This window comes from Nestor notabilis, unplaced genomic scaffold (assembly GCF_000696875.1).
Source record: "Nestor notabilis isolate BGI_N333 unplaced genomic scaffold, ASM69687v1 scaffold19233, whole genome shotgun sequence".
NCBI lineage: Eukaryota > Metazoa > Chordata > Aves > Psittaciformes > Psittacidae > Nestor > Nestor notabilis.
Window position 1 is genome coordinate 93,363 of NW_009922708.1, and position 21,825 is coordinate 115,187.

The window sequence follows — 21,825 nt, forward strand, 5'->3', positions numbered from 1 at the left end:
ATTTAAAATAATTTAAATTATTTTCACTGCAAGTGTATCACCTTATTTTAGTATTACTAACTCTAATGAGATATGAAGTGAAGTGCCTGTCTTGTGTGTATAAATGTCTGGGAACTGCCATGGTATCAGTGCTATGTAGGATTCCTGGTATTTCCAGATAAGCACCAGACAGAGTCAGTGCTCTTGGGAGAGAAGGGGGGAGTGTCATGTGAGGGATGGAGAAGTCTCTGTGCCCAGAGCCTCTGTTCCCCAGCTTTCCTCATTTGACTTGGGGAGCTCAGCAGGTGGAAAGGGCTTGGGCTTGTCACTGGTCAGGGAGGGGGGGTCTCTCCCCAACTCCAGCTGCAGCACAGGATGATACTAGGCTATTCAAGTTCCCTGAACTATGGAAATTTCTGCCTTACTTCAGTGGAATCTCTTCCATCCTTCTCCTGGGCCCATGGGACTGGCTGACTGCATGTGAAGCACATCTGTGCTCTGCTCCTGTGCCGTGCTCAGGGAGAGAGGGAGAGAGCAACCTGCCTGCAAGCCCTATGCTGCCACACTGCAGAAGCACTGATCTGGTTTAGATAGTGCTCTTCCAGTTGGCGAATAGGTTTTTAGGTGAGGGGGAGGATGGAGAGAAAGATAATTTGATAAATCTCCACATACTTGCTGCAGAGAGCAATTTGAGTCAAGCTGTGCAGAGGGGCTGTCACATGTTTTACATAGATTGAGGTCATATTGGTACCACATACATGTAGGAACCAAGGTGGTGGTGTGTTCCCACCACTAACTGGGCTTACTGAACATTGATACTTGAGCTCTGGTCACTGAATTGGGTCAGTGATTGGGAGAAGCACAGTGCAGCATCCGTGAATGGATGTGGTGGGTAAAAGCACCACATAATGTTCAGTGGTGCAAATCATTGGGTCTCTCAAGTAGGAATGATGGCAAATTCCCCAAGTGCCCAGGCATGCTTAGCAGGTTATCGGGGTGACTTTGATGTGAATCCTTTATAAAGGCTGGAATTCTTACGTCAGGGAATATCTCACATAGACACTGATAAGAGTTGGTGTTGCTGTTATAAAACCTAATGCAGAAAATTTGAAAAATTATAAAAGTAGCTTTCTGGCTGATACAGTGCAGCAAATTTGGCTCAGTATAGCTATGAGCCTTCTGTAGCCAAACTTATTAACACCCACCCCTCAAAATCCAATGTGGCTGGCTTAGAAATCCAGTGCTGCAAATCTCAAAGCACAAAATCTCTTTGGAGGCAGTTTAGATTTTTACATTAAAAAATAGCTTTGCAGATTGGCTGCTTGCCTGTTTTCTTTCACAAAATCTAATCCTTTTTCTAGTTGTAGGAGAGAGAAGAGGAAATATTTTAGGGGTAAATATTTTTATTTTTTTTAAAGAAAGCTTGTTTGCAGGACAGACTTTGTGTAATCAAAAAGCTATCTATTGGAAACTGGGACGATGAATTGTTTCCGTGTTTCCTTCCATATGATTGCTGTAGGGAAGAAATATCCCTACCGCAAAGGGTCAGCAGGATTAGACACCTGCTGAGTACCAGCTGCTTTTAGAATATAATACAGCTGATGATATAAGATAAATTTAGTAGCAAGGAGGTATTCTTCACTAATACCTGTACAGGATGAGCAAAACTGGCTGGGTATGTTTCATTATTAAGGAAAATAGCCTGTATGGTGTATAAACACTAAAAATTCTTGGTGAACAGACGAGTAGGAATGTTTGAGGTGCAAGAGTTACCAATAGTCCCTGCACTGATGGCATGTTCGATGCCTTGTTCACAGCCCGATCAGAACGGTACCAACACCTGGATTCGGAAGAAGAGGAGGACACTAATGATGATGATCACGTGGAAATTCGGCAGTTTTCCTCATGCTCGCCGAGGTTCAGCAAGGTAGGAGCACACTAGCTTGTTGAAAGATAAAAATCTAGAGAGGAACACAGCTTCATTGCTTCATATCAGGTAGATTTTAATCTTACAGATGGTATGTTTGGTGTTTAGTATATGCTGAGGAAAGAAAAAGCTGTATACATTGTTTATTCTGTGATAATCTGTGGCCTATTAGAAGGTGAGTACCAGAATAATGGGAGAATAAGGTTTTGTATTTCTTAATGTTTCACTAATATGCAGGGTACTGCAGAGGTCTTTTCTGCATCCGATACAGTTTGATGGGTTTACTAATGACTTGGTTGCTGGCATAGAGAGTGTCCAAAGCTTATTTTCTTTGAACAGTGTCATTCTGAAAGGGTCTTCCAGTAGCTAACAAGGTGGTATTAGGATGAAAATTGATTCTGGTGTTTTGGAATAGGGGTCTAAAATCAAAGAGATCCCATGTAGTAAGAGCACAGGTGAAGCTTGCACCTCTGCTGTCTTTTTTTGTCTCAAATACAGCCTGAGGAACAAAAGGTGAGGTCACAGTTTGAAAGAGAAGGATCTGGGCATGTAGCGTATCATGAGTTAGATGTGCCAAATTGATGAAGCAAAAAGACAGTTGCCATACTGGGAAAGCATGACTATTTTCTGCAAAGAAAATGAAGAAATCCTTTCCATCTGCTTAGTGGTAGGAAGGCCACAGGTGGGGTACTCTGTCCTGTTCTGGGCAACGTTATTGAAAATAAACTGGGACCAGTAAAAGAAGGTCAAGAGGAAAGCAACAAGAATGATCCAAGATCTACAAAACATAAAACGTAATGTGTTTCCAAATACATAACTGCTAGAATGAAAGTACATTGGTCTTCCTGTTCTACACAGACCTGATATGAAATGATGGGCACAAAGGATGTGTAGGATAGACTGTAAGAAGTAATTTCCAATGTGGAACAATTAAGCCCTGACCTGAGGTGCCTGGGGAATTTGTAGAATTTCCATCTCTGGTGCCTTTTAAGAACAGGTTAAGGAAACATCTGTCAGGTGTTAGAAGAGAGATGATTCTGCTTTGAGATGGGGAGATGGAGAGAAATCCCTGAGGAGGTCCCCTCTAGCCATGCTTTCTGGATTCAGTTCTATGTCTGTGCGGGTGGTTCAGGTCTCTTATTTTTACTCAGGTGGTTGGAAATAAAAAGCTGGAATTCTGGACACTTCAGAGTAGTACAAAACCACTGTTAGCTTGGATAAAATAAAGTGTGTTTGGTGAGGGGCAAAAGGGAGAAGAAATGCTGTTTTGAGGTCAGGTCACTCTATGAATTGTCTTTTCCTCTTCTTAATGAGATGGGAGTAGGAATTTTACTTAGGACCTCTGAAAGATATTTCAGGTTTTCATGACAATTCCTCCAGATTTGTGCTACTGAAATCAGTTTTGAAGCACCAGTTTGTTCTTCTTTGTCCTTAGCTGGGCTACAGTGGTTTAAGTAACAGTTACCATTAATTTTAAGGAGTTGCTCCTGATTTGCATTACCAAAAGTATGTTCAAAATTGGACTTAAGGATTAGTTGGGGTTTTGAAAAAGTTCTTGTGAGTACGTAAGGGTTTCTTTTTTTCTGCCTTTTCTCACCATGAGTATTATTCATCTGCTAGACTGAAGCTTTTCTTTAGGGTTCAGTGTTTTTGCCACAAAGAGAAAAAGTTCACTTTTAATGAATTTATTCTAAGACCTGGAAAATTATACAGCATTTGTAATGTGGGAGGCATAAAAGGCTCATTATATTTTGAAATTCTTGTCTGACAATTCAGCCATATGATTTATTAATAGTTATCTTGTTGATGCTCTGAATTTTTAATAACATTATTTTCATTAATCTCTTCTTATGTAAATTAGGTCCACAGTCAAGTGTAGTTTTAAAAGGATGGATTTTTTTTTTTGCTTAATCATTTAATTATTTAAAGACGGCTGTAAAACCAAGAAAGGCACTTTCATTAAGCTGTCAGCATTATAGTAGATTCCTTGAGGAGGACAGGACTTTTTTGTTCTGAAATAAGCTTGGGGCAATGCTGATAGACTGATGATAATGAAATGGGGTCATGAGCATGATGCCTATCACCAGATTGAATTTGTGCAGCAAGATTTCAAGATCCAGATGCCAGCCTTCAAGATTTGTGGAGCCTGCTTTAGCAATATCTCCTCTTAGGTTTGAGAATGGTTAAAAACAAAAATCAAGTAGTTTCAGAAAGTATTTCTATGGTGTGTTGGGCTGTTTTCAGAGGAGAGGTGTTGGATGCTGTTGTAGAAAAGCATGTTCAGTGTTTCTGAAGTTTGCCTTTTTGTCTTTGGCACACTTGGAGCATGTCACGTCTGCACCGTGTTATTTAGTCAAAGAACGTTGCCAAGTTCATGCTCTCTGGGAGTATCTTCCGTTTTGAGAAGAGATTATGCCCCTTCATCAGAAAAGGCTGCATAGGTTTGTTTTCTCTATATAGAAGGATCTTTTGCTATATGCAGGTGTACAGCAGCATGGAACGTCTTTCTATCCATGAAGAGAGGAAGACTCCGCCACCAACTAAACGGAGTCTGAGCGAAGAAAAAGATGACCGATTGGACAGTCTTGGTGGCTTGAAGAGCCGAGACCGCAGCTGGGTGATTGGATCTCCTGAAATGTAAGTTCTGTAGAACCAAGTCTTCTGAGTCCTCGTAGCATCTGACCTGTGCCAAAACTTTGTATGACCAGTGTTAGGTCAGGAATGCTTCATATGATGTATTTTCACAGCTGAAGCCTGGAATAAATAGCTGAAATTCATAGAATGGTTTGGGTTGAAAGTGACTTTTAAAGGTCATCTAATTCCAACCCCTCTGCCATGGGCAGGGACACCTTCCATTAGACCAGGTTGCTCAAAGCCCTGTCCAGCCTGGCCTTGAATGTTTCCAGGGATGGGGCATCTATCACCTCTCTGGGCAACCTGTGCCAGTGTTTCACCACCATTGTCATAAAATGAATATGTGGAAGTGATGTGGTCCTTAAATGTATCGTGTTAAGTACTAACATCTCCTAAATTTATAGCAAATACTTTGAATGAATGTAGAGGAATTGTAACCTTAAGCAAAGCTTTAATCTATGGAACAACTAGTTACATTGGAGATGTTCCAACAGCAGTTTTTTCTAAAACATCAGTGAATCCACAGTGTGGTGTGGCCAGACTTTTACCATTTGTCACAAATGAAAGAAAATATTAGGAAAGTCCAAAATGTCTAAAGTTCAGAATATCCAAAAACCCCTTGTGTTGTGATAAAAAATTAGTAAAATATGTCAGTAAAATATATTAATACGCAGACTTTGGGTATCCACCATGTTTCTAGCATTACTGAAATAATTGTCAAATTTTCCTTAAAAAATGCTTATGTCACATTTTATGTAACTCCTGTTTGGCATTAAAAGGTTTAAAAAAAGAAAAAAGTTATAGATTACACTCTTAACTCATGTGCATCTTGCATCAGGCCTTCCTGGCTTCAAATTCACAGCAACTTTGAAAGAAAAATTCATGTCATTCCAAAAAGAATATGGATGATGATTTGCATTTTGTAATTGTGATTTTTATAATCTTTAGTATCATCTTCATTGAACTGTACTTTTCTTTGGTATTATTCCTTCCTCTCTTAGAAGCTTAACAATGGCATATATTGGAAATTTAAGCTCAGGTGATGCCCCAAGCCTTTGCTATTCTAAGTCCTAATGATGTAGCTTGGTATCCTAACTTCACCCTGAATTGGCTCTAACTTTGTGAGTTGGGTCTGTGGGCTATTCTCACCCTTTAAAGTTCATTATCCTCCTAACTTGACTGAGGGGCTTGGTCTTGGTTTTTCCCTTAGACTGCGGAAGCGCTTGTCTATGTCTGAATCCTCACACACGGAGAGTGACTCCAGCCCACCCCTGACCGTCCGCCGACGCTGCTCGGGGCTTCTTGATATGCCCCGTTTTGCCATTTCTACTGAGGATGAGGGAACTGTTCTCAAAAGGCCCCAGTCCGAGGGGATGCTGTTATCCACCGTGCAGTCGCGGGAGGGGCTGCCCGTTCCCATTCCAGAACAGCCTGTGGAGCAGGAGCTGCAGCTAGAAGGTGATGCTGGACCCACCACCCCCTCCACGGCTGTCAGCAGCGCCTCAACGTTGACAGGTATGTGCTTGGTGTGATGGTGTTGTGGTCCCCAAGAAAGCCCTGTTAGCTTGCAGACATTAACTGTAAAACTGTAGATCTGGATGGTAGATGATGTAAATGTCTCATGCAAAGTGTTTATTTTAGTATAGTTTTGTGGATGTACTTGACTTTGAAATAACATCAGTGGTTTAATCTCTTCAAAATTACATCTTATATTTCAGTCCTGGCACTCCAAATTATTCAGGTCTTCTCATGCTTGAGACCCATATGATCTATGTGTCCCTACAACCACTGTGTGCTTGCCTAAGGCAACATTATTTTAAGCATTTGTCAGAGCAGATCACCGCTGAGTTGGAGCTGGAGAATATGGGTGTCAGCCACATTAACAGATCCCTGTTTCCTGTGGTTTTATATATCCAGAGCTTTTGAAGCAGAAACTTGAAATTTGCTGGGGGAGTGGGATTTGTGTCAGGGACGTGCTACTTGCTATGTCAGCCAAATATCCCAAAATTTAGCCAAGTTGCAGGCTTAAAAAACTGCATCCTAAGTTTAGTAAAGTGGGTCTTAGTAGTTAGTGTTTGACTTTTCAGAAGCTTTGACTGTCCCAGGGCCATTCTCCAGCACTGGGCTGAGCTGGACCTTCCCTGCAGTGGTGGCCTGGGTTGCTTTGGTGCAGGGTTGCTTTGGGTGCTGGGTGCTCCTGGTCACTGGGAAGGCAGAGGACAAAACTGCCTGTTTCTGAGAACAGAGGAACAGCCAGGAACTGGTGGGAAGCAGTAATGAGGGGAAAAAAAAGAGATTTGGACCAATGGGTTGAATGGAAGGTTGACAGGTTGGTTTGCAGCCGAGAAAGCCAACCATATCTTGGGCTGTATCAAAAGAATCGTGACCAGCAGGTCAAGGGAAGTGATCCTGCCCCTCTACTCTGTTCTCGTGAGACCTCACTTGGAGTGTTGTGTTCAGCTCTAGTGTTCTCAACATAAGGACATGGAGCTGTTGGAGCAAGTCCAGTGGAGGGCCACAAGGATGATAAGAGGGCTGGAGCACCTCCTGTATGAAGACAGGCTGAGAGAGCTGGGACTGTTCAGCCTGGAGAAGAGAAGCTGCGTGGAGACCTCAGAGCAGTTACCAATATCGGAAGGGGGCCTACAAGGATACTGGGGACGGACTCTTCATCAGGGACTGTAACAATAGGACAAGGGGTGATGGGTTTAAACTTAAACAGGGCAAGTTCAGGTTAGATATAAGGAAGAAGTTCTGTACTGTGAGGGTGGTGAGGAGCTGGAACAGGTTGCTCAGAGAAGTGGTAAATGCTCCATCCCTGGCAGTGTTCAAGGCCAGGTTGGACAGAGCCTTGGGCGACATGGTCTAGTGTGAGGCATCCATGCCCATGGCAGGGGTTTGGAACTAGATGATCTTAAGGTCCTTTCCAACCCAAACCATTCTGAGATTCTATGGTTATATTTGAGAAGAAAGGCATATTTATGAGAAGAACTAGATCACAGTGTTAAAGAACAAGGATTAGCTGGGTAAGAAACTAAGAAACAAGTTGGTGGGAGGAACTGGGAACAAGCAGGCAAAGCAATTGTGGATGCATTGAGGATGGAAAGGGGAGGAAATGGGTACTGGTCAAGGAGTCAGGATGGCTGCAAGACTGGACAAGGACAAAGTGAAGGGCGCTGTGCAGATGTGATGGTGGATTGATAGCAGAAGGTGGAGATGCTTTAGAGGAAATTCATCTCCAGACTAAAGCCAAAGAACCCCACATCTCATTATTCCTCTTCTGCAATCCAGTCTGTGAAATTCCTTCAAAATTGTCCCATTTTCCGCTTCGGCTTATCCTTCCAGAACAGGCCCAGTGCTGCCATCCTGTACTCCATTAACCTGTGACAGGGGGTGTAGGGGTGAAGGAAGTAAGCTACCACATACTTGGATGACATAGGTGCCATAGGGGAACCTTAGTTTCTCAATTTCATACTAAAAGACCAGAAACATGCTATTAAAAATTGCAAGAGCACTTTAATTACAAATACAAGTATCTACAAGTTGAAATAAGCAAAAATGAAGCTTCCCTGGGCAGCCTGCTCCCCTGAGTCTAATGCATTAGAGCACTCTTTAATCTGGGATTCAGGGATACGATTGCTTCAGTGTCCCCAGTCTGCAAAGTTAAGTTAAAGGCAGGGAGTTGCAAGAAAGGAATTTAATTCCTGTCACTGTCTTGAAGTGCTCTGCTAATGTATATCACAGCCTTTTCACAGGCAGCCTCTGATTCTGGGTTCCTCATTGTCCAGGGGCCTTATTTGAAACTCTGTGGCTGTTAAATGTTGAACAGGCATCTCATACTGAGGTCTATGGGAATGGTGCTTTGAATTTTTATTTTCATGGTACTTCCTGCTTTACTTAGTATGCAGAGCAGTGGTGCCCACTTAAATAACGATGATCAATGTTTTGTTCTGTCCTCATTGCTCAAAATGTGGCCCTTAGGCTTTATTTATTGCATGCTGCTTAAAATTTGCTTTTGAAGACAGAATGATTAATTTCCCTTGTGGACTTGCTGTGATGCTCATCACTTTCATTTCTAAGCACCTTGTAAATTCTAATTAATGTATTTTCGCAGAGCCCCTTGAAGGTATCAGATGGGGAACTGAGACACCGAGCTTGGGTACAGCACCCTTAGCCCCCAGCATCTGCTATTGTTACATGCCCAGTCTGATTTTCAAGATTACTTTGCATTTTATATATGATTATATCAAGTTAAGTAATTTAAGACTAAATTGCAATGGTGCACAGAGGGGGCAAATTAAGGTTGTCTTTGTAATTCACATTGTTACTTTCCCTGATTTTACTACTTTAGTGTTCTCTTAAAATGGATTTTTTATGTGCAACTCCGGTAGAACCTGACTCTTCTACTACAGGCAGTTTTAACTTAAAGATTGACAGTTCTTGCTGGTTGTAAAAATGGAGCACTTCCCATAAAGCTGTTTTCATCTGTGAACGATCCCATTGAAATGACTTGCCTGCAGAACTGCACCACAGCTTTAGGATTCATGTAACTGCTACTCAGCAATGTGATTTCATTAGCGAGCTTTTCCAACAGAACAGAAGCTGCTAATTTTCTGTATTCAGAATAACACCATTTCTGTAAATAAAAATTCAAGCCCTGGGGTTTCTTAGGAAAATTTACTCTTGGACTTCATGTAAACATGACTTTGATTTAATGTATTTTGCCTGTAGGGGAATAGACTGTTAGGAATTCCCTGTGGTTCTAATCTGTTTTAATTTAAACTGTAGCTGGGAGCACTGCAGATTTCTCTGATCCACGAGCTCGCAGTAATAGCAATGAAGGCCCAGACTTTACCACTCCAAAAGCCATCAGCGATTTGGCAGTGCGGCGGGCACGGCACAGGTTGCTCTCTGGGGAATCAGGGGAGAAACGTACCTCAAGACCTATCAATAAAGTGATTAAATCAGCATCCGCTACTGCCTTGTCTCTCCTGATTCCCTCAGGTAAGGAATGCCTCTGGTGAGGCATTGTCAGAATCTGCAAGCACTGAACAAAAGGTGTGCAGACAGATCCCCCCCATTTGCTCATCTGGAATAATGCCCTCGTTGGCAGGAGGGGAGAGATCTAACTTTTACAATCGGTTTAATATTTACTACTCAGCAGGATAATGAGTACTGCTTTGCCACAGACAGGAGCGTTGTGTGTGTGGTCTGACTGCAGCTTCTGCAAATGGTAACTGGGCCTTATTCTCTCCCTAGTTTTGTTTAAATTGGCTCCTAGCTGGTCTCTAGACAATGGTGCAGCAAGGAGGTACAGAGATACGGAATGATTTTAACCCTCAAGGTACTATTTTTGGGGGGTCCCATGCTAAATACAGCGCCGTGTGGGCACTGAAGGTGTCTGGTGCATTCATGCACCAGGAAGTTTCAGATAACTTGTTTGAGATTAAATGTTTAAGTGGGTGAGTCATTGCTGAATAACTTACCTTGTTGGCCCGGCTCTGTCTCCAAGCAGAGCCAGATCTTGACAATTCCTAATGTCAGGTGGTAAATTCTAATGAGCCCAACCATGCCAAGCTCAGACAGACCGGTTCAGCTGGAGGCTCTCCCCACAAGGACTTTGTCCCTTTTTCCAGAGCATAAGACTGTGCTGTATTTCAAGGGCTGTACCTGTTCCTGCCTAGGTGGGAAGAGGGAATTGCAGCTGGTCTATGAGTGCCAACCCAGCAGAACCTGCTGGCAGAGCAGTGCCTTCCCCTCTCAGATGAGGAGCTGGAGGCAGGTATACATCTGCTTCTTGGCACTGTCATGGTGATTTGGGTATCAGTTGCTTTTCAAACTACAAACTCCCTCATGAAAATCTCTAAAATGTGTATTTAATCACCCAATAAAGGTTCCTCCAGAGCTGCTCTCATCTTCCAGGTAAATATGTGCTGGGCAATTCAGCAGATGTTTCTTAATGGATTAGAGATTACCTTTTACAGCTGCATTTAATATTCCTGCTCTTCGGGTTGTTGACCAGCTTCACTTTAAAATGAGAGTTCTGTATTTGCTTTGTATTTTTAAAAGAGGATGTTGTTCCATGAGCAAGCAGGGTCAGATAGTTCAGCTGGTAGTCCAGCTCTTGGCTGTTCAGTTGGGAAACACACTAAAATACGCTTGTGGTGGTGTTTTTTCAGTAATAGAGTCCCTGCAGTAGCTAATTTTTTAGAGCTGTGAATTTAAAACACTATCAAAACTACCTAGATGTAGTTGTTATCTGACTGCCTACTGATTTAATTTTTTGTGTGAATACTAACTGATTTTGATTCGTCTCAGCACCAACATATAACTTGCACCAAGATCTAGAGACTACCTCATCTTTTGGAGAAGGATAATATGTCATAACCTTGAAAAGGGGATGTTCCAGGATTGTGCCTAGAGCAAATATTTATGATGGGTTGTAAATCCCTGAAAGAGAAGTAAACACTGTAACCCAACCATAAGCCTAGGCGAGCAGTGCTGCTCTATTAAATACATGCCTCCAAATCTGCTTTTTGGAAACACTGTTGATTTTCATATTCCAAAGCATGAATTAGTTGAAGCTGCAGGCAAACCCAGCTCTGGTGAAGACCAGCAGCTTTAAGAACACTGGGAGAGGTGTTTTCCTAGCTGTTCTCTAACAAGAATTTTCTCTCTTTTGGAGGCTTGCTTTCCTAATTTTTGCCCACCTTTGTGTCATCACTGTAGATCACCACACGTGTTCTCCATTGGCCAGTCCAATGTCACCTCATTCTCTATCCTCCAACCCATCTTCGAGGGACTCCTCACCCAGCCGCGACTTTTCTCCTGCTATTGCAAACCTGAAACCACCAATCATCATCCATCGGGCTGGAAAGAAATACGGTTTCACTCTCCGTGCCATTCGCGTCTATATGGGTGACAGTGATATCTACACTGTGCATCACATGGTCTGGGTATGTCTCTGCTTCTCTAAAAAGAGTACCCTTGGGGCCAGAAATGCATTTAGCCAGGGGTGTGGGATTTAGCTTTGTAAGTTGCATTTTGACACCCTATTTTCTTTTTGGGGTGGGGGAAACCCTTTCAAAATAAATAATAACTTTGGGGTTTACCTGTAGCAGTTTTCAAGTCCATCACAGCACCACAGCAACCTTTCTTTCTTTCTTTCTTCCCTGGTTACATGAATCCACCTTCTTTCACCTGTAGCACATACTTTAAAGCATGTTTCTATGTACATACCCTCTTTCTCTTAATTGGGGTTGTTGCATGAGGGCCACTTGTAGCTAATTTATTCAGATCTGTGTTGGTGATTATAGCCAGCTTCTTACCACTTTTGTCTGCTGGGGTTTTCCAAGCAGTCTCTTGGAATTGATTACAAGCCTTAAAGCATCACTGTTGCTATGTTGATTGCCTAGGGATTCAGCTCTAGGCTTAGTGTTGTGCTGTGCTGTGCTGAAAGGTCTGGTTTCCATGTCTGTATCTCTTCCTTCCCATTAAGTCTGGTACTTGATCTCTGTTCCTTTTTTGTTAACCTGTATGACTTCTAGGAAGGAGCCGTTCCCCGAAGCAGTATTGTTTATATTGTGTAGTTAGGGAGAATGGAGTCAGGGTAAAGGTTGTTCATTCTTCTCCTTGTATCTCTGTGTTCATTAGACAATTTGGACTTCATATGCTTTGGTCATTATTTAACACTCATTCTTATCTAGAAAATGACTGAAGCTGTATTTTTCCCTTGCTTCTCTCTGCTTTCCTTGAAAAATGCTGAGTTTACCAAGACACTGATTTGTAGTCTTTTCTGGCTAGAGGGAGAGTTGCAGTATTCTCAAGCATATCTGTCTCCTTACTGTAAAGTGATGGAGAAAGGCAGTGTGTTCATGGGGGAAAAGGTCTGATGTTGGATAGGTTAATAAAGGATGGAAAGTGGAAAAAGAAGCACTGTTTGGGATAAGATGCAATATAGACACCCTAAACACATGACACAGAGTCTTATTTAATAGACCGTTGGCTGCCTTGGGTTCCAGCATGTCAATGGAAGGATGCTGGATTTGAGATGGCATAAGAATTGAAAAAGACTGAATGTTTGTCTGGATATCAAGAGTAGCTGGTTATCATTCCTGAGTGCTGAAAATTTTTGGAAGTGTGTTAAGCCTTTTGCTTTGAGAGGAGCTGGTCTCTTGATCAGCTTAACCATCCTGGCTAGATGGACTGGGACAAGACTGGCAGGATGCTGGGGGAGGAGTGGAAGAGTGCAGATTTTTGTGCTTGGCTGTGGTTTCTTTGACCCTTCTTTGGAGCAACTGATGGTGGCTGCAGCAGAGATGAGATGAGATGGACGGAATTTGAGTCTGATCTGCTCAGCGATCTTGTACATTCCTCTTCTCAAATCAGTCATTCCCTTCTCATTGCCAGCATGTGGAGGAAGGTGGCCCAGCGCATGAAGCAGGTCTGCGTGAAGGGGATCTGATAACCCACGTCAATGGAGAGCCAGTCAATGGACTGGTGCACACAGAAGTGGTGGAGCTGATTCTGAAGGTAGGGACTCAGCATTGTTACATCTTGGAAAGTGTGAGCCAGCTTGTTTAAAACGCTGTATGTGTCTAATTGGCATTGTCTGAAATACAAGTATGTGCACAGCACCTAGTGGTATTTAAAAGTAGCTTTGTAATGGTTGGTCTTAAAATTATCCATTTAAATGACTTGTGTTTTGATACCTCCTCTGAGCTGTATCCATTTACAGAAATAAAATCCAAAGGTTTGGACTGTTTCAAGAGACAGAATTCTTCACGGTTGCAATAAAGAAGAACAATAAAAATTATTTTAGAAGGATTTTTTTCCTTTTTTTTTTTAGGATGAGTGAGACAAGCCATGCTCTGTGTTGCAGATTAAGCATGATAGATGCCTGATATGCTCACATCTGCCATCAGTCAGAGCACTGGGAATAGGATTGGTGACAGAATATCACTTTGTTCAAGTTTCCAAGTATTACAAGTATTAAATTGAGGCAGTTGGGATCTCAATGGGAGAGGTCAGATGCTGCGTTCTATCTGCTCTGGGAAGCTTTACCCTACCAGCTGGGGTCTGAGCTAATCATTTGTGAAAGCCTGACTAAAGAGGGCTCTCTCAGCAATTCCTTAATAAATGATAGCTGGAAATGCAAAGGGGAAAATGGAGTTTGACAGAGGATTACAAAATGGCAGGCAGCAATAAACTAGCAGCCTACCTGCTTAGCCTGCAGATCTGCTTCAAACAGCAATGTTTTAAACAATGCCTCTGTGTCTTGTGCCTGACAGAGTGGAAATAAAGTGTCCATCTCCACCACACCATTTGAGAATACATCCATCAAAGTTGGTCCAGCCCGAAAAGCCAGCTACAAATCCAAGATGGCTCGTAGGAACAAGAAGAGCAAAACTAAGGATGGTCAGGAAAGGTTTGTTTTGATGTTTCTTCTTGAAAATTAAATGGTAACCAACAAATGTAAGAGAGATCTTGTCAAATAAATTTTCAGATAATATATATCAGCAGATACATCTTTTAGTTCTTTTTGTTTTCTTTTTCTAACTATACGATAAAATTGACTGAAATATGCTAATAAAGGTAAATAAATCATTTGGGCTTGTAAGCAACTTTTGAATGCTCTTCCACAGTAAGAAGAAGAGTTCTTTGTTGAGGAAGATCACTAAACAAGCATCTCTGCTTCACACCAGCCGGAGTTTATCTTCACTAAACCGTTCTCTGTCTTCTGGAGAAAGTGTGCCTGGCTCTCCAACTCACAACCTGTCTCCTCGGTCGCCAACACAGAGTTACAGATCCACTCCCGAGTCTGTACACTCAGGTAAAAAAAAGAAACAAAGGAAACCAAACCCAGACTATCCACACAAACTGAAAAACCTTGGAGAAGATTTGTGCTTACTGATAAATTTTTGAAGTAAAATACACAGAAGCAAGTCGTAGGTCTGTTTGTGAAGTGAAACAACAGCTGTGATGGCGATTACCTTGAGGATGGATGTATTCTTTTTCATTGATTCACTTAAAAATGAAAATCCATACATCCTTTTAAGAATGCGTTTGCTGTTCTACAGCATCCTTTCACCATCCCTTCACTTTGATGCAAATGTCTATTGTAAGTTGCAGTGTTTTTGTAGCAGTTTGACACATTTTCTGTATTAGTTCAGAGAAAAGGAATCAAAACAACATAGCAAAATTTTATTTGAAAATTGAATCAGCTGATGGAATAAAGAGATTTGTGTCTTGAGAATAGCAATGAAACACTTGGTTTATCTGCTCTGAGGGTTTTTTTCAGGAAAAACGTTCTGGTAGCAGTGTTTCTTACTATATTCTGGGGATGTGATTTTTCCATCATAAGCCGTGCAATATTACCTTGTAATACTACAGCAGTGTATTGTGGTACCGTGGCATTTTGTCTTGATTTTGCATGTCTTACTTTCAATAACTTGTTCTAATGGTCAAATATATATTAATGTTCTTAGTCTTTTTTTTTTCTTTTCTTTCCCCCTCTCTCTTCTCTTTTAAGTTGGTGGCAATTCTTCCCAGAGCAGCTCTCCCAGTTCCAGTGTTCCCAATTCTCCAGCCAGCTCCGGACACATCCGCCCCAGCTCTCTGCATGGACTAGCACCAAAGCTTCAAAGGCAGTACAGATCTCCGAGGCGTAAATCTGCAGGAAACATCCCTCTGTCACCACTAGCTCACACTCCATCACCAACCCCACAGTCCACGTCACCGCAGCGCTCCCCATCTCCTTTACCAGGACACTCAGTTGGCAGCTCCAGTATTATTCAGTCTTTTCCAGTAAAACTACACTCCTCTCCACCACTGGTGAGACAGATTTCTCGCCCCAAAAGTGCTGAGCCCCCTAGGTCTCCTTTGCTAAAGAGAGTTCAGTCGGCTGAGAAACTGGCTGCCTCGCTGTCCTCTTCTGAGAAGAAGCTGGCTTCCTCACGTAAGCATAGCTTGGATATCTCACACTCTGAATTTAAGAAGGAGATGCTACAGAGGGATCCTAGTCTCCAGAGCTTACAGGAATCTGCAAACGAAACAACAGGCGGCAAACTTGGGCTAGCGGAAAAAGGGATGTTGCAGAAGCCGGGTTCACGGAAGTTGGGTGCTATCCGACAGGACAGGGTGGAGAGGAGGGAGTCTCTGCAAAAGCAAGAGGCCATCAGAGAAGTAGATTCTTCTGAAGATGAAACGGATGATGGTTCAGAAGATAGTCAGGATGGGAGAAGACTCGACAAGCCCCCTGACAGTGGAGACCAAGGCTCGGATTCTTTTAATGAGGATAGTAAGTTTTCATCTAAATTGGAAAGCAAGGATAGTATTGAAGATGATGCCTTTCTACCCGAAGATCCAAAAGGTACAGAAGATTTGCAGAAGGGAAATAATCAACAAGCCAAACCTGTTTCAGAACCAATGCAAATCAATGTGCACCCTTCCCCATCAGGGGTCCTCCCAAGAACTTCTCCAGAAAAATTAGCTAATTCAGAAAAGCCATTACTAAGATCAGAAACAACTGCAAAGGAACAAATATTGCCAGAAAACAAAACTTTTGAGTGTTTTGGTCCAAAAGACAAATCTTCCGAAGCAATCAAAGACCTAGGGAGAACTACAAGTACTCAAAAACCAATAGGTCGGACAGAACATATGCAGTGCCCATCTATCAAACTCCTGGAACTTGAAGAAGGTGACTCTTCAGGGGCCTCATGTAGTAAGCTTGACCTGAAAGAGCCTCTGCTAACAGAAAGCAGCCAGAAAAAACAGGACTCCAAACCTCTGCTGGCACTTTCTTCGTGGTGCACGGCAAGCGTGAGCCCTCCTCCCTCGGTAAGCCCTGTGGACCACAGTGAGAAGGATCGCAAGGAGACCCTTCAGCCTGCAGAACAGCACAGCACCGCATTTCTGTCTCCTAGAAGTGCGAGTGGAATGTCCCAAAAAAGTCCTTGTGCTGAAAAACAACCCAGCTCATCCCAGGCAGAGAGTGCTCCGACTGCCAGCAAAACCAGCCCAGCGGGTCCTGTATCCTCCACGCTTCTCATCCCCGGCGCTATCGAAAGAGCCCTCTCCGTGTCACAGTTAGTGCCGCTAGCTCAGAGTGTGTTGGGCCCTTTGAAGCTCAGTATGTCTGGTTCTGGAGAGGTGGAAAAGAGAAAGGATTTCCCCCATTTGGGTGCCTCCTGTAAAGAAGAGAGGGATTTGAAACAAAAAAGACAGGAAACTTCACAAGCAGTAGTGTGTCAAGAGAAAGCCAAACTATCTAGCACAGACAGTCTGACCACAAGGAGCAGATCCTGTGCAGAGTTATTAAACTCAGCCAAGCCCAGGGAGGCAACGTGTCCCGTGGTGGCAAAAAAGGAGGCAACTTTTTGCAGTGCTGAAGCACCTGAAGTGTTGGGAGGTAGCTGCAGAATCACTCCATCGAAAGAGCTGTCTCACGCTGTCGGACAAGCAGCTCTGAGAGCTTCTCCTCTGCCAGATGGCAGCACGAGGCCCTCAAAAGAAGGGACTCTCACACAAGCGAAAAGCAAAGAGGTTGGAAATCAGTTAAAAATACAAGACTTTCCCCTGTCACATGATGATGCTGTAAAGAAAACATAGCAGCATCCCTGGTACAAGTGGACTGGAGCATTCTACGTTCAAAATAGAGACTGCATGTTTGAATTTTGTAATATACACTAATATAAAATAGAACTTGTGTACATCTATTTTTGGGAGGGTTTTTTTCATACTGTTTTTTGTGTTTTTTCATCCTTGCTATTCTATTTTTGTACACAGTAATGCTTGCTGTTTGAGGTCTCTTTAGAACAGGGTATCTTTAAAGCAGGGCTTAAGAAACAGTTTGTTGATTTATTTTATTTTACTTTTCCCCTTCCAGACCTTTTATTTTACCTGAGTTTAGGGCCTGTTGTGCTCTTCCCTCTAAACCTGCATTTATTTGAGATCCCAAAAGTTCTGAGTACAAAAAGGGCAGCTTACTTTTAAATTTCTGCTTTTCACTTTTCTCTTTGAAATGCCATTGAAATTCACAAATTTCAAGTTTGTTCTTTGCATTTACAATCTGATGTCCTTGGACAAGGCGAAGAAACTACTCTTGCCCGCAGGTTGTTCTGGAACTGCAAAACCTCTTCAGTGCAAGTGCGAGCTCTTTGTCACCATGTGCATCACAGTCCTTAGAGGATCCAGAGGCAAGGGACTTGGCTGGAGGGGTCAGACACAGAGAGATCCCTGTCTGCTCTTTAAACCCAGGAAAAGTAGTTTTCAATGGTATTATCAGAAAGAGAAATCACCAATCCGTAAGCTGTTCTGGGGGGGATTGTTTTTACTTATCATTTATGAGAAACTTGGCAACTTTTCCCTCTGTTTTTATGATTTTAGTGATGTTTAATCTTTCTCTGGCTTCAATTCACAACTTGCCCTGCCTCAGAATAAATGACCCCAGGAAAGGGGTGCCTTGTAGGTTGCTTTTAAAGTAGAGAAATCTGTAGTTGCGTATTCTCCAGTATGTCTCGGGCAAAGTTATCTCGATGATAAATGACCTTTGGAGACTTTTCCTTCTCTTGGTGAATCTAAATAGGTAGGGATTTAAGGTGTTCCTTAACATTTCTGAATTGGGGCTTGGGAAACTTGCTGAGTTTTCCGAATCTGCCCGTTTTAAAAGTGAAAGAATCCTCTGAAGAGTTCAGATTCCTCGAGTTCTGTGGACAAGCTGCAAGCAGACTTCAAAACACATGTGATATTTTAAGATTTCAGCTTTGATAGCTAGATCATTTCCACTGCTGAGGTCACTTTCCATTAAAGAAATTACTCTCTGCTCTTAGGTTTAGACATTGCTTTGCTTTAAGTGTGACCAACTCTGGATAACAGTGCTCTTTGCTGAGGATTAGATCAATAATAATACACCGATAAACGTGTCGAACGGTGATACCTATAGCACTGTAGAGCCATTTCTTCATCCAATTAAAGGTTCCTCTCAATGAACACTCCCATCATTTGTCCCAGATTGTGCTCAGCTTTTATTCTAGTCTTGTCTGAGTGTATCTCCCTGCGGATCACCCGCAAGGTCTAGTATCCTGCTCACTGGCTTATGCTGTTAGAAGCAGAATGACTGTGCGACTGTATTTCAAGCTAAAACCTGCCTCTGTTGGTCTGATTTCATTACACCGCTGCCGCCTTCATGTCTTGGCTTTTTCTGAACTTGAAGGTTTGATTTGCTTTCCCCTAAGTGCAAATTTGTTTTTATATAGGGATATATTTCCTCCAACTCTTTCAACTTGATTTCAGCTCAATCCACAAATCACAAAAATCTCTGGAATCTTACCTTGCTTCTTTCTGTATAACTATTGTTCCCCCCCTCGCCCCATTACATACTTGATTTTGGCTGCTTGGATTTCATTTCTGGACCAAGTTTTGGTTTGGGCTTTTCTTTTTTAACATGTTTAAAAGAGTGTGTACTCTGTGTGTCTGTGTGAACATGTATGGTGTTATTAATACACTAACCAAAGCCTCAACGCTCCCAAATAACACATTAATAAATCTTGCTGTGACGGTATTGAGAGCAGAGCCTGCTGTGCTGTCTCTTTGCTCTTTTCCCTTGAATTCATAGGCTATTCGTATACACTTGGTTTGCAATAATAACCACAATATTTCCACTGCTTTGTCAGGGTCCTGGCTGTCTCCAGCCTTTCAAAGCACTCTTGTTGATGAGCATCATTCTGTGCTGATTTGGAGCAGTGGTGAGTAAGGAATAGGCTTGGCAGGATCTGGTACTTACCTGGCTGGTTTTCACCCCAACAGCTTGATCTACTTAAAAAATTGCTAAGAAACAAGGTCTGATCAGCAGTGCAGTATAGGATGAAATGGACAGGAGTAGCGAGAAATTGATTCAGCATCCTGAGTCTGTGGTAATTATGAAGACAAGTCTCAAGCTTATATCCTGAGAGCACCTAACCTTGGCGAGGTTGGAGGTCTCTGTGTAAATCAGAGAACCCAGAGTTGTGTGAGGACATGGTCTGACCTGGCTGTTCCATGAGTGGCAGGTCCCCTCTTCCTTCTCCTTGCAGTGACACAGCTTCTCCTGTGGGCATGCTCCTGGGCATCCACAAAGGGCTCTGCATTTTAAGAACCTAATGGGAAAATCACCCACTGCTCCTAGGAGAGAGGGCTGGGTAACCTGGCTCATCCCATGAGGGCTGGGATGGAGCCCTCTGAAGTTACCACCTGTATTAGCTGCTGGCTCCTTCCCTTTGCAGTCAGTGGTTCCAGTGCTGAAAGCAGAGTTATCCTTACGCATAAAAAGAGGAGTTGAAAACCTTGCTGTGTCACAGCTTTTGCTGCTGTTGCCTGCACCGGCCCAAGAAGAGGTGAGGTGTGTGCTTAGTCCCCTCTTTTGTAGCTACGGTACAGAAAGTGATTGGTGCAATTTAAAAAAACATGGGTTTTTGGAAGCCAAAGCCAAACAGCATTACCAGGAGATCATCCTAAGGAAGCCCCATGTCCCCTGCTCCTGATCAGTCCTGCAGTTCCCCTTGGTGTGCCAGGTTCCACCTTCTGTCAAACTTATATGGAGCACCTTGGCAAAAAGACACTTTCTATTAAATTCTGATAATAAATCAGGTAGATACACCAAGGCTTACTCCTTGCTCTGCTAAGAAGTGCTTAAACACCTTCTCAAATAAGCTTGCGAAACATGTCAGGGAGGATCGAGATGTTGGAAAAGCTGGGTGTGATGAGTGAGAATGTGTTCCCCAGTGCAGGGTCGGACACGTGGTACCCAAGTGAAGCATTCAGCAAGACAAAAACTTGGCCTCTGTAGATAACCCTCAGACAAGCAGGAGGTAGAAGTTGCGTGTGGTGTGTCTGATGAATGAGCTGTGCATATAACCATCCAAATACGCTGCTTTCCTGCTTCTTTTCCCTGTTCCCTTCTGTCAGCTTGGCTGTCTCCCGCTCCTCATCCTTGCTGGGGTGACAGCATCAAAGCTGGTTCCAGCCCCTGCAGCTCCTCTCTGCTCCTTCATCCAGCCACCACATTCCTGCCCCGTGCCTCGTTTCAGTGTTATTTTTCCCTTTGTCTCTTACTGTTGCAAACTAAGAGAAACGGATGATATTTATTGTAAATATTAGATTTTAGCATTGTAATGGCCACTCCTGGGTCCAGTTGTCAGAGGCCTTTGGCTGCTAATATACTAAAGAGCACTTGCTGGGAAAGGGGTAGGAGTGACCAGTGGTTTTGGTTGCCACACTTGCATTAAGGTGTGATTTGGAGTATTTTAACTATTATTATTTTTTTCTTCGGAAGAGGGGAGGATAAAGTCTTTCTCTGGTTTTCTCTTACTGGATGTGAAGGATAATTCTGTACTTCTAGTAGAAGATTGGACAGAAGTGTGTGTTTCCCTTGTGTTCGATTACCATATCCAGGTGGCTGGGAGAGCACCTCCTGAGCTGGGCTCTGCCAAGCTGTGTCACTCAGCACTTAGCTAGATAAGAGGAAGTGTGGAATTTCTGTGTTTTTAGAAACTTGAACAATTGCCACATAATAGCGGTGCAATAATTTTTATTCATGTTGTACCTGCATGTCGGTGTTCGAATCCTCCTCCAAAATAAATAATTTTGTTTTGGTTTGGGTTTTTTTTTTACATAAGTTCACGCTTGTGTCTGTCTCTTGTTGGGTCTCCCCTCAATCTCCTGCAGTGCTGGGGTTGCCTTCAGCATCAACTGGCTGCTGAATGGGGCAGAGAACAGCCTGTGGGGTGTCTGGGTATGGGAGGTATCAAAGTAAATCTGCCAGGGTCTTTGGGATTTTCTGCTTCAGATGTATGCAAAAGCCAATGCTTCCCACTCTGAAACTCAAGCCCACAATTTACCATCCCAGAAGGCCAATCGTATCTTGGGCTGCATCCAAAGGAGCGTGGCCAGCAGGTTGAGGGAGGTGATTCTGCCCCTCTGCTCTGCTCTGCTCTGGTGAGACCCTACTTGGAGTCCTGCATCCAGCTCTGGAGTCCTCAGTACAGGAAAGACATGGACCTGTTGGAGAGGGTCCAGAGGAGGCCACAAAAAAGATCGGAGGGAAGGAGCACCTCTCCTATGAGGAAAGGCTTAGTAAGGGTTGGGGTTGTTCAGCCTGGAGAAGAGAAACCTCCAGGGAGAGCTCTTAGCAGCCTCTCAGATCTTAAAGGGGCCCTAGAAGAAAGATGGGGAAAGACTTCAGCAGGGCTAGTTGTGACAGGATGAGGGGTGATGGCTTTAAACTAAAAGAGGAGATTCAGGCTGGCAAC

At 43.0% G+C, this 21,825-nt stretch overlaps 1 protein-coding gene across 1 annotated transcript in view; it reads left to right on the plus strand.

Moving 5' to 3' along the window:
• Positions 1-17,149, plus strand: part of LOC104403578 (microtubule-associated serine/threonine-protein kinase 2-like) — a 103,327-nt gene extending 86,178 nt beyond the window's left edge. Inside the window, 9 exon segments of the mRNA XM_010011766.1 lie at positions 1,797-1,906; positions 4,389-4,543; positions 5,751-6,055; positions 9,329-9,544; positions 11,270-11,496; positions 12,950-13,072; positions 13,831-13,967; positions 14,185-14,372; positions 15,072-17,149. Of these exon segments, the coding sequence (XP_010010068.1) occupies positions 1,797-1,906; positions 4,389-4,543; positions 5,751-6,055; positions 9,329-9,544; positions 11,270-11,496; positions 12,950-13,072; positions 13,831-13,967; positions 14,185-14,372; positions 15,072-17,149 (3,539 nt within the window).
• Positions 17,150-21,825: the final 4,676 nt, after the last annotated feature.